A 12,589-nucleotide genomic window follows, 5' to 3' on the forward strand; every position below is an offset into this window, starting at 1 on the left:
GTTCTTTCATGAGCCTTTGGGGTTGTCCCTATAAATAACGAAAGATAAATTTTCATTTAGAATCTACTTTACACCAAAGCAAATGTATTAGAAATTGTATTGTAATTTCTATAGACCTTTTTTCTACTTTGAAACTAAAAGAGGTTAAACTCTGGAAAAGAATGCTTAAAAGATTATAGCCACATTCGTGCTGTGAACTGCTTTGCACATACAGTCATGAGAGACAATTCAGACAACTCTACTTCTTATGCTCTCTCATCTGAAATGATCATATATTTTGTTGATACATACGGGGAGAAATATTAGCCAACACTATGTGGAGCTTCTGTGCAATTAGCCTGATATGGTGATGTATTTTGTGAATAAAATGGATAATGTTCTTTTTGGTGGGGTGTTCATAAACTTTCATATTTATGTAGATCTGCTCAGGCTTTGCTAATTAAAGTCTGACTTCATTGGCAGTCATAATTAGAGCTCTTCAAGATCAAAAAAGTGAAACATGGGCTCTGTTTTTTTATAATTCTTCAGACAGCAGATTACATAAAAGAGTGCAGCAGGATGGCCTTATGTCCACCTCTGCTTCCAAGCATACAGAAAGGTGCTGCTCAGAAAAGTCAACAAAATGAAATACAAGAATAAGGATTTTGAGGCTAATTGAGAAAAAGCCTTTATAAGTAAACAATAGTTCAGGGGAAATAATTAAAAAGTTCAGAATAGTTTTTAAATATAGTTTTTAAATTAATGTCAAAGCAACAGAATTTAAAAACTCTGGATCTGAATTTTACCAAACTTTCCACAAAACCAATTTATGTTGAAAGGTGGCATGCAAAGTCTCACAAAAATATTTTAGGGGGAACTGATTATTGTGCTGGTGATATGCGCTTTCACTCCTACTGATCAAGGAATACTGCTTCTGTTTAATTAGAATTCTGTCTTCACTAGTAGAAAGTCACAGTGAACACCAGTCTTTTGGTCATTCTGTGCTCCAATAGCTTAGAATTGAGTTTAAGAGGAAATCCTCTCTCTTCAGGATGCATGGAAATCTTTGTTAGGCAGTCTACATTTTTCTTTTCCATAGTTTCACACTCTTCCTAGCACAATTGTGAATGCTCTTGAGATTGCATTAAGTATGCTTAGACTGCCCCCAAGACACACTGAAAGGGATGTGGTTCTTACTCCACCTCATGCATAGCCAGATTAGTCATTGAGGGAAGAAAGTTAAAGAGGAATTAGTGAGCAGTTAGAATTTTTTCCTTGTTAATAGCTTGTTATGGAATAATCCTATGCCAGGAATAGACATGTCAGTCTGGATAGTAAAAGTCATGGTCCAATGCCATGGAAAGTAAAAGATTTCAGTAGACACATTCCTCTGCTCCAGCACTACAAAGTGCATGTGTGAAAACAATCTTTTTATCTTCTTGTCACTATTAACAGTCAATATTTAAGACAAAAATTGGTTCAGTCAACTTTTTGATTAACCACAACATTTGGGCATTCAAACCTTAAACTTCGTCCATTAAATGTAGACAGTACAAAATATGGCCACAGGTGAAAAAGCCTATTTAGAGACCTTTGTTCATACCACTAAAACAGGAGAAGCTTGGAAGAAGAATTTAACCTGGGTTTGGAACTTGTTTCCTTTGTGACTGCTGTTGCAGTTTGGTACACATGCTTCAGCCTTCTCCACATCCTAATTTCCCCTACTTCCTGTTACTCAAAAGAAGAAATTTATTTCATGCATGCAGTACTTTGTCTCTGTAAAGAGTCTGCATTTAAAACAGAATCCACATTTTTAAAATTATGTGCATCCAGATCTTTAGGTTGTTGAGCTACTTTGATTTACAGATGTTGTGAGTTAAATCCTAAATCCCTTGCTTTCCAAGATTCCTGTGAGCAGCTGAGCTGTGGCTGCTGATGGTTCCATCCATGGGGTGAGAGATTTAGAGATGACTGGTTGTGACTTGTGTGATGGAAGCCATTTCAGTATTTATAGTTTACGTTTTGAAATTTTAGAATAAAATAACATCATGGCCTGCTTTTTAATCCAACTGTTTCAGTCTATGTCTTTCTTTCATCTATTGTCATGCCAACGATCCATTCAGTACAAATAAGAGGCTTTGTGCTGTGACTGGACTGTGAGATTGCCATGGTTTTGAAAGGTATCAATGTGATATGCATTTGTATACCCAAAATGGTATATTTCTTCTGATGCAGATAGGTATCAAGAAATCTTGAAAGCTCAAGTAAGTTAAATAATGAGGCAACGAAGTCAGAAGATCAAATAAAATAAGTTTGTTTCCCTTATTCTAGACTTACCTCAATATTCTTGTCTCATTCCTCAAAATGTGAAGAATGATACTTAGGGAAATGAATGAAATAATACAGAAAGTGCATATTTAACAACTATTCAGTTACCAAAAAAGAGTTGCAGTATGGCTACCAGAAGCATAATGGTTTTCTGTGTAACCTATTTATTCTGGTTGTAAAATTAGGAACTGTCATTACAGCCCCACATCACCTGAGTAAGTGCAAGACGCACAAATCAAAGAGTTCTACTGCTATAAAAATGTCAATGAACTGAATGGCATGAAAGTACTACAAGATACTTGTTTACGTGTATACCAGCCACTAGGATGCAGGCATCGATAGAGGATTCAATTGACAAATTTTAAAGCTAAGATCTGGCCCTCTCATGTTTTCGAGTTAAGTCACTGACCTTGAAGTGTTTTCATTTGAGCTATAGAACTGAGAGTGTCCCAAGTAGGAAGAACTGATGACTTACCTGTAAATATAAAGTTAAAGATACTGTTTTAAAAAGTGTTGCGCTGTCTTCATGCGCTTTATTCAAGTTATGATATGCTAAAAACCCTGCAATTAACAATTAACATCATAGAACTGGAAGCGATACTCAATATGTAATGGATACACTTTAAAATGCGAGGGGATTGTAAAGGAAGGATATGGGGCAGGAAAGAGAATATTAATTGGAAGGCAAATTCCAAATGGTGATGTGTTCAGACAATGTGTGGAAAATACAAGAGAGTCTAGATGGAAGAATGAAAGGGCCTAAAGGATTTCAGGGAGGTTTTGTGTTTTTTCGGGGTTTTTTGCTTTTTGCAATGCTCTTATGGAGACTACTGTGAAGCAATACGTAGCAGGCCAAAACTGTGAATTTCCTTTTTGTTTCTGGTAGATGATAAATTAAATGACCATACAAAGCACAGTGCTAACTGATAGCAATCATAATGGGGATACTGATAATATTTACAGTGCTATATATTTCATTTCATCCCACAACTAAAGCTAAAGTTTCTCTCAGAAATATAGGTACAACTCCAGTTTAAGCAAACGTTTGATAACGTATCTGGAGGCAAAGTAAGGACAAAAGAAGGATCATCTTTAAGTTTGTCTGCAAAAAGGAAAGTTAAAGGAGTCTAAGTTGCTAGAAAATGTAATGGTTTTTTTTTCATTAAATAAGCATTGCTGTTTATAGTAGGCATCACTACAGCTATAGAAAAGGTGAGACAATGCAAAGAGAAGCAAAATGTTTTAGAATCAGAAGGCTGATATAGAAAAATATAAGACTGACTAAGTACCTAAAACTTCTGAAAGAATAATATTATGCTGACATGTCTGGTCGGTCACTATACTAACTGAAGTTAAAAAAACCAGTACAGCAGTTGGTCTATTACCAACTTTAGTTGCAGTTTAAAGCAGAAGTCTTGAAGAAGACTTTTCTCTTAAGTTGTTAGCATCTATGTCCTTGAATACCTTCAGAGAAAAGAGGAGGACTTAGAAAATACTTGCTCTACAGCAGTCACCATTTGTAATTCTTGTTTGTTTTCATTGGTGTTAAATTAGCCTGTTCAGTAATGACAGTCATCCATCCTGCTTGTTTTAGTGGATCCTTGGTATTTTGTTTTTCTTATCGTGCATTGTAAAGAGAGCAATACATAAAGGTGCACTAGTGCTGTGATGGTTCCAGAGGCGTTCGACCATCAGGGTCTTTGGATGTAAATGTTTTTGTACACACTTTAAAAGGGTGCAGGATGAACTTCACCTCCTCTCTGCTGTGGGTATGCCTGGCTTTGGCACTAAGACAGAAAAGGAAGGGAAGGTTCCTGCAGCCCTGTCCCTCTTCTCCATGCTCTAGGTTTCTCTGGTTATATGGCAAAGACAGCCTACACCTAAGAAGAAACCTCAGCTTGCAGTAGATGCCTACGTTTGGTTATACTCAGGCTCGATTGCTGGCTTTGTGCTCCTGGCATAGAGAGTTTAACGAAATACTAGTTACATGATTTCTCAGCCTTTTTTGTAGTCACTGCTGCCTTTGAAACATAACTGCCTATTATTCACTTTGTACTTTTAAACTATATCATTTAAATGTAGAAGCTGAAGTTTCAAGTACCTATTCCAGCAACTGACACGGATATCTGGGAAACTACAGTACTTCCCTATGCTTGGCAATAACTTTGATATCTCAGATGTGTTTACAAATGTTGACTTTTTATTGTGTTTACTTCATTTCAGTTTCAAATAAGATAAATAACATGTTCAGATAAATCTCTCACATCTTCCTAATTCCTGAGTAATGTTTAGTTCTTATGCCCACATTTCAAAACATTTACATTATGTGTAGCCTCTTTTTCAATAGTATTTTTCACTGAATTCCACATGCTGTCATCACCATCTACAAAAAAACCTTCTACAGGGACCTGGGATATATTTGAATAAATGATTCATTTCCAGCATTCTTGGACATTTAAGTAGTTTTTTTTTTAAAATTATTCTTTTATCCTTCAAATTTGAGTCACTGAAAATTACGTACCGATTTTATTTACTATATGCAAGGCAAATTTGAAATTAACACTGGTGTATAAAATGCAAAACATCTTTAAATAGTCAATGTCAAATGGTATGATCAGGAGTGCATTAGAAATGAATGTGCAGACCTTGCAACATAACTGTTTTTTATTCAGTTATAGGTGCCCAGCGCAGGAGAAGTCCCAGTGCCCTTGCCATTGAAGTATTTGAATCACATTTGGGAAGTCATATTTTACAGGTAAAAAAATGGCTTTTCCAATAAAAATCAAAATAACTAGCTAGTCATATTTCTGCCAGTAATTTGAATAGTATTGTTGTCAGCACTTATATTAATGAGATTTTTTTTTTTAAGCTCATTTTTCCTTCTTTTTAGAAAGCCCGTGATTGGGAGAATGTTAATGAAAGGGAGGGCAAGTATTATTTAACTGAATCACAATATTTTGTTGTTTAGAATGTGCAGTAGGTGTTTGCTTGCAGAATGCCTGTATGTATTTGTGAGTAGATGTGCACAAAACAGTGTTTTGTGTAGGTGGTTTGATTTGCCTTGTGTGCCACGTATAGATTTAGGGTTTTTTTTCCCCCCACTTTGGTTTATGAGCACTGCTTTCCTTCCCGATATCCCAGGTGTCACAATTGTATATCACAAATTTGCAACAATCTGCAAAGAGAAAAAAATGAACAGCAGCATGCCTTTTAGATCTCCTTAGCTATGAGATAAAAACTAATCTGATATTTGTCAAAGAATTTAGTCACACTGTACAAGTCGTTATATTCCAGGAAGATTAAACCGAAAAACAATGACCTGCTGGAAACATTCTTATGCATGCTTTGTTTTGTCAGGGTTACTACAACCTTTCTTAGGTTGCAGTAATCAAATGTGGAGCAGAAGCACTTAAGAACAAAATGTGATGTGTTTTGTCAGCAAGGCAAAAACCCAGCACTATGGAAATAAAAACCACCTAGTCTTTTCTAAGTGCGGCACTGAATAACTGCTCTTATTTAGCAATGTACACAGCTTCTCAATGCAAATATATTGCTTGGTGTATTATCTTTTGAGAGGTATGAAAGAGGTAAATTAGGATATTATCATGAGAAATATTCCACTTAATTTGAAATGATTGAGAGCTATCTCTCTCTACTAACTCAGCTGTGGCATTCAAAATCACTATGGATAATGTCAGATTTTTCACATCTTTATAAAGTAACTAAATGCAGAATAGCAACAAAGATAATTTTAGGAAAAGACAAAAACATGAAATTAACTAGTAGAATGAATTTCTCTTTGGAACAAAAATCATGAATGAAGCGATTTACTTAGTTGTACACCCTTGGCAGAGGTCTAGGTCAAGTTTTTGATTCTCTGAGCAAATACTTGTGTTACAGTTACCGTATTAAAGATACCTGCACCAGTATCTACAGTACAGTGTTTGCATATTAGACAGAAACGCTGTTATGCTGTCTCATAAGCGTAGAAAAAATTAAGAAATAGCAGTTTTGTGATATTTCAGTTTATGTAACTTGTCAGTGTGTTGTTTTGAGTATTTAAACATGTACTATATATCCTAAAGCTATGTTTTTTACAGTATGAATTATAACAAATATCTAGATAAAACCTCATTGAGACTGATTTATACACACTCCTTAAGTATTAGGTATGACCCTTTATGAATGAAAATGAAAAAACTTAGGATGGCCACTTTGAAAACTACTTGACATTTGAGTTTTTCACTTATTGCATATTAAAACAATTAGTGATCTTATTACTTATTTAAGCTAGATGCCCCTTTTGTTTTTTGGTTTTTGTACTTATATGTGATAAATTAAGGTGTTTTCTGGATATAACTTTATCATAGTACTACTGAAGAAAACTATCTTGCACTTGTACCCGTAACTGAGGATTTTCAGTCAAAATTACCATCAGCATTGTACTGAATATCTGTTGAGGTGTGGCCTTTTCAGAGAGGGTGGTGCTTTTACCAACTTACTCCCATTAATCTCTCAATTGATAATAGAAAGTTCCACTCTGACATTTAAAAGAGAATAGACTTTTGGTGATAGATAAAGGACAAAATGAATTAATAATGGTGGCAGGTTTATCATGATATGTTAAAATTTTGTCTTATTTTAGCAGAGTAATCAACACGTGGAAGGAAAGTCTAGGTCATGCATTCAAATGCACCACTTTTAACAGATCTGAATGAACTTCAAAGTACTGCCTTGTGGTCTTATAGGTAGAAAAATAACCTCCAGAAGACAAAATGATTTTTAAAACAACAATCAGACAGATTCTGTGGTGGAATACAGTTCTAACAAGTTCTCATTTAGTCTGCTGTTCCTAGAAATGATTTTCAAAGCAGTAGTGTGATAAGTATTGTTTGCAAGTGAAGTAAACAACCTTGATTATACCTTGGAAATACCTGTGTTTGATTTCAGAGTCTGCTATCTGAGGAAGTTGAATTAATAGTTTGTTTAATCCCTTTTGCTATTAATATTTTGAGGACTGGGTTAAGTGTAAGCTCAGAAATTAAGGAGCCTCTCTAATCCTTCTAATATTTTGATACTTCAAAATTTATTGACAGACACATGAGAAGCATAATACAGTATGTTTAAAAAAAGTGAATATAGTTTATTTATAGTGATGTTGTAAAAACAGAAATGGAGGCACATCTTGTGATATTTTACATCTTGATTCTACAAGCGAGTAGTGTCAGTTAGTCATGTCAAAAAATTTCCACAGCCAATTGCTGTGAAGAGATTCCCACAGTAGGTTTGAAGCCAAAGACACTATCCACTGCGTGCTTGTGGAAAAAAAGGCACTGCAAAACATGAATGCCCAAACGCTATTATATCAGAATCTTCACGTCAGGGCAAAGTCTTTTAAATATCTTCCAAGTACCATCATCTGAATGATGAACAGTAGAAATGCTTGTAATAGAGGAGAAAAATAGATAATGGCAATACGTTAATTAATTTTTGACAAGATTTTTGATTTGCCAAATTGTGTGCTTTTTTATCTTCTACATTCTTCTTCTTCTGAAAAGTGGTGTTATAATGAGAATAGACTTCAGTAAAGACATTTTCAGTTTTATATTTCTGTATATATATTTTACATATGTGTATTAAATAAATCCAGTAAAAAATATTACTTCTGGTTCCTGCTATTCAAAAATTTGGGTGAAACTGGTTGTAAAAATTGGCAAGAAGTTTATCATTTTTTCAGGGCCCCTGGATTTTTTCTGTAACTTCATTGTTATCGAGAAGGTGTGGAAAAGGGTCAGTGACCCCATATTCTTCATATAATCAGGAATGATCAGGAAATGTAGAACTAAATATAGAGAAAAGAGAAAGTTAGTGAATATATTTGCATATGCAAATTAGCTTAATTGATACTGCTTGCCTCTACAGGGATTTTTCATTACAAACTGGAGTGCTACATTGTTCAGCTCATATTGAGTAATTTAGTAACTAATGAGACCAGTTTGCACTAATTTGCATATGATAAATGAGCTTAATTGCAGTAAATAACTTGGAGGCATAATTACTTAATTTTCCTGTGTTGCATGGCTTTTAAGTTCACGTATGAACAACTCAAGATAATTTTGCATATTTAAATTGGTTGCTTTTAAAATTCTTGAACAAAAAAGAACACACCTTACAATTTGAACTGTAAAACAATTAAAAGTAAAAGGTACAGTATTTTAAAATAAAATTTAATATTTTAAAAAAATACATATTTCTTCCTTTAAAAATACCAGTGCCTTCTTAAAGAATAAATATTTGGAATTAAACACAGTGGAATAGTTTTAAAGTCAGAATAGGATAGAAAGATGGTATTGGTAATAATAGTAGAACTGTGTATCTGAACTGTAGTGAGTGGTACACATTTTGTATTCCTGCATAAGAGTGATAACTTTCATATTTGCATTCTTTGCTTCAGCAGTGCATATTCAACTGTTAAGAAACTGTAACACTTTCATATAGCATTATATTATCATACACAATAACTTAGACACTAGTTGTCTTAAATTGTCTATACTGTCCTACCTCTACCTAGTTTTGTGTGAAGAAATCCTTGAATTGGAGAGATACTGAAGGATCAATGCAACAAAGATGTCTTTTTTTTTTCTTTCCTTTTTTTTTTTGGTAGACTTGGTCAATGCTGAGCACTGTCATGAATAACCATTGTGATGGAGATTTCTACCACGAGTTTAAAAAAAAAAACCAAACAACCCCAAACCAAACCCAAAATCAAAATAGATGAAAGATCCCATTTCATTTCTGCTATGTCCCTAAAGTTATTGCCCATTACATACTTTTGATAGAACTGATAGAATTGAACTACTGAACTAGACAGGGAAAAAAGCTCAAACACCCAACTACCAATCTCATGAACAATTCAGTCCCATAGAGAGATCTGTTGTGCACCCGTGATTTACAAGTGGATGACAATCACTGAATTCTCCATCTGTGCCATAAAGGGGCCCACCTACCTTCCTTGAAGCTTTTCCTAAGCCTTGTTGAATGTTATCTTGGAAATTTTATGAGACTCGCATTTCCCTTTTACTTTATATTGTACCTTTTTCTCCCATTACGAAAGTATTTTGTGATGAACAAAGGTCTTCGTAATTGCAGTATCAGATTCAACGAGGGAAAAAAAATCGGGTTCCTATTAAGATCAAAGAAAAGAGTCTCAGCACAAACATTCTGACCCTATAGGCTGTATTCTTCATCATCATTGAGTCAAGAGCCACAAGATACAAACCACTTAGCTTGGATGGAGCAGTTCACAATTCAGAGGGGATGCCTGTAGTTGATGTGCAGTTGTGTCCAAGATGACCCAGCAAACTCATCTGTAGTATGCACAAGGGCTGTAAGCCCCTGTTTACTTCCTAGCTGTCTCTGTATCAGCACAGACTTGATCATGTAATGTAGTCCTAGAATGGGAGCAGAATTTGAACTGCTTGGAAGCTATACATGGCTCAAATGCTGCAATTAGGCTTTACTCCATGCAGTGGTCCCAGGCTTTCCACAAATGAAAGGCAATCTGGTATTTTGCAAACATACTTCACAGCCTTTTCACTCCATTGGAAGCCTCAGCTTGTGGATGGAACTTCATGGAGATTTAATTGTGTCTTTACTTCCATCCTATAGAGAAGCCACAGGTTATTAGACCCATTGATGTTATTTCAGCTTTTCTGTATTTAAAGTCAACAAACAAACAAACCATGGCAGCCTATGGACATAAGAAGCCTGATGAATTGCTAGCATTGTGAACAATTGAAAGATGTCCCTCATTCTAATAGTTTTATATTCTTTTTTTTTAAATTACTTTTCTTTTATTAATGCATCCAGCACTGTAATAATAGGAGTAACATGAAACTGTACAAATATATCCTGTATGTCAACACAGTGTATTACTATTCTTCAGAGTGGGTCCCTTATTAATTCTGAGGTAAATGTGTAGGATGAATGCAACACCTCTGGTTTCTAGTGAATCACTCCAGGTGATGCCACTACCTTATAGAGTAGCTTAGACTATATCTGGGTCACTGGCTTATTTTCTGGAGCATGTCAGACAAGCTTAAGTTTCCTCAGGAAAAAGGAAAATAAGTAACAGTCTCTTCACTCCAAGTGAGCACTCTAACATTTAGTCTTCTGTTTGCAGGTAGCTACCACCCCCTACCTCATCCACCTGCACTCCTAAACTAAAGGAAAGCTGTGTCTGTAATTTTGTTCTAGAGGCTGATCCTATCCCACTGTCTGAGCTGTGTAATAGCTGCAAATAACAGATTGAATCATACATGTGATAGATACTTTCAGAAGTACTCATGGTCACATGAATGATCAATTGAATGCTAACAAATATTGTTACTATCTCAATAGTTACAAAACAAAACAAAAGGTTTTTTCCCATATTCAACCAGAAAAATTGGAAGTTGTTATTGGGAAAATGTTTCCACATTCTCCTCAAGTTAATGCAGTTTTATCATCCAGTTTATAAATGAGTGTTATCAAATACAGAAGGTATAGAAACAAATACCCAATTTGAAGGATATTTTCATATCAGTTTTTTCTCTGTTGTCCAAATGGGTCTTGTCCTCCATTTCTGTTACTATTTTTGCAGCACTGTTGACGATCTTTGTAGGACAATAGTATTCTATCAAGCTTGGCATAGACAAAAAGTGGAAAGAATTCACTATACATTTTCACGACACTATTTAGTCGTGTTTGGAAGATGTTGCTATTTACCTATAATAACTAGATTAGTATATAACAAGACAATGACAGTATTCATTTCTTCTAAAAAAGTCTTGCTGGAGAGCATGCGGGTAAAGTTTTCCATACATTGTAAATATGCATGTTCAGCATGCAACCAGTTTAGATTGTGCAAAACCTGTGAATCTTTTTTGTTAAGGAAAAGTAGAGATTAGTGAACAGAGCAAATTACTTACATTTTTGCAGTAATGAACGATTGTGGATGAAGGTACAAGAGTTACACACAATTAACAGTGTCATGGAGAAACAGAAGTTTCTCCTGTAGTGAAAACAAGTACTAATACTTTGCCCTGTAAGCACACTGTTAGGAATTAAAATTTGCCAAACAGTATGGATAATCATTATTGAACAAGGGATAATAATAATTGAAGAAGAAAATACATAGTTCTAAAATTTGTCTTCCCCCACAAATGTTTGAGTATTGTAAAACTTTGGAGTGGTTTAATTAGATATAAGCAGTAGAAAAACAAGTACAAGTTGACATTAAGTTTCGAGGTAGTTCTGTGGCTGGCTAGGCTATAGCCGAGCGGAAATCTTGTTTCTTCCAATATCTGAATTATTACAGGGAGCCCCATCTGACAAGAAAATGAAAAAAGTGGGCAAATAGACAGGAAAGTATTGGAGTGCTATAAAATATTAGGGAAAAGATTTATCTTCTCATTTGCTATTTTCAGTCGCTCTGAGTATTACATAATGAGGTTATCTCTGTATAACACTAGTCAACACAGAAATAGTGACACGAGACTAAAGGTGAGGAAGCAGCAGATGGTAGTGCTGATGGAGGATTTTTCCAGGCTGTAAAAGGTGTTAGCAGAAAAGACTTCTACTGGCTTGGAGATTTGTGAAGGGCAGTTGCTAATGATGATGTCAGTGGTGCACTTCATGAGGACGAAGAAGACCGTTCAGCTTCTTGCAGTCTATATTGGGTTAAAGGGGTAGACTGGCAACTGACCTCTGTTAGCATGTGTCAAAGGCAGGCAAAAAGAGGAAAATGTGAAAAAGCCAACAAAACTTAGGATACATTGGAGAGCATAGATCTGTGCTGTCTGAAAGTAAAGATTTTTGGGATGAAGTAGAGGTTAATTTATGCATCAGTGGCCAAAAATAAAGTGGAAGTTAAGAGAAGAATTAAGAGGAAATAGTTGTTACAGATCTGTCCTGGTTTCAGCTGGGATAGAGTTAATTTTCTTCCTAGTAGCTGGCATAGTGCTGTGTTTTGGATTTAGTATGAGAACAAGGTTGATAACACACTGATGTTTTAGCTGTTGCTAGGTAATGCTTACACTAGTCAAGGACTTTTCAGCTTCCCATGCTCTACCAACTGAGAAGGCTGGAGGTGCACAAGAAGCTGGGAGGGGGCACAGCCAGGACAGCTGACCCAAACTGGCCAAAGGGACATTCCATACCATGTGACGTCATGCTCAGTACATAAACTGGGGAAAGCTGGACGGGGGGAGGCCGCTGCTGGGGGACTGGCTGGGCATCGGTC

General features: G+C 35.5%; 1 protein-coding gene across 1 annotated transcript in view; it reads left to right on the forward strand.

Annotated features, from left to right (window-relative positions):
• NPAS3 (neuronal PAS domain protein 3) overlaps window positions 1-12,589 on the forward strand; it is a gene marked incomplete at its 5' end in the record, with an annotated part of 542,187 nt that overhangs the window by 221,206 nt on the left and 308,392 nt on the right. The window contains one exon of the mRNA XM_009319455.1: window positions 4,980-5,062. Coding sequence (XP_009317730.1) covers window positions 4,980-5,062 — 83 coding nt within the window. The remainder of the gene's footprint in view (window positions 1-4,979; window positions 5,063-12,589) is intronic.

This window comes from Pygoscelis adeliae, unplaced genomic scaffold (assembly GCF_000699105.1).
Source record: "Pygoscelis adeliae isolate BGI_AS28 unplaced genomic scaffold, ASM69910v1 Scaffold71, whole genome shotgun sequence".
In the NCBI taxonomy this organism is placed as follows: Eukaryota; Metazoa; Chordata; class Aves; order Sphenisciformes; family Spheniscidae; genus Pygoscelis; species Pygoscelis adeliae.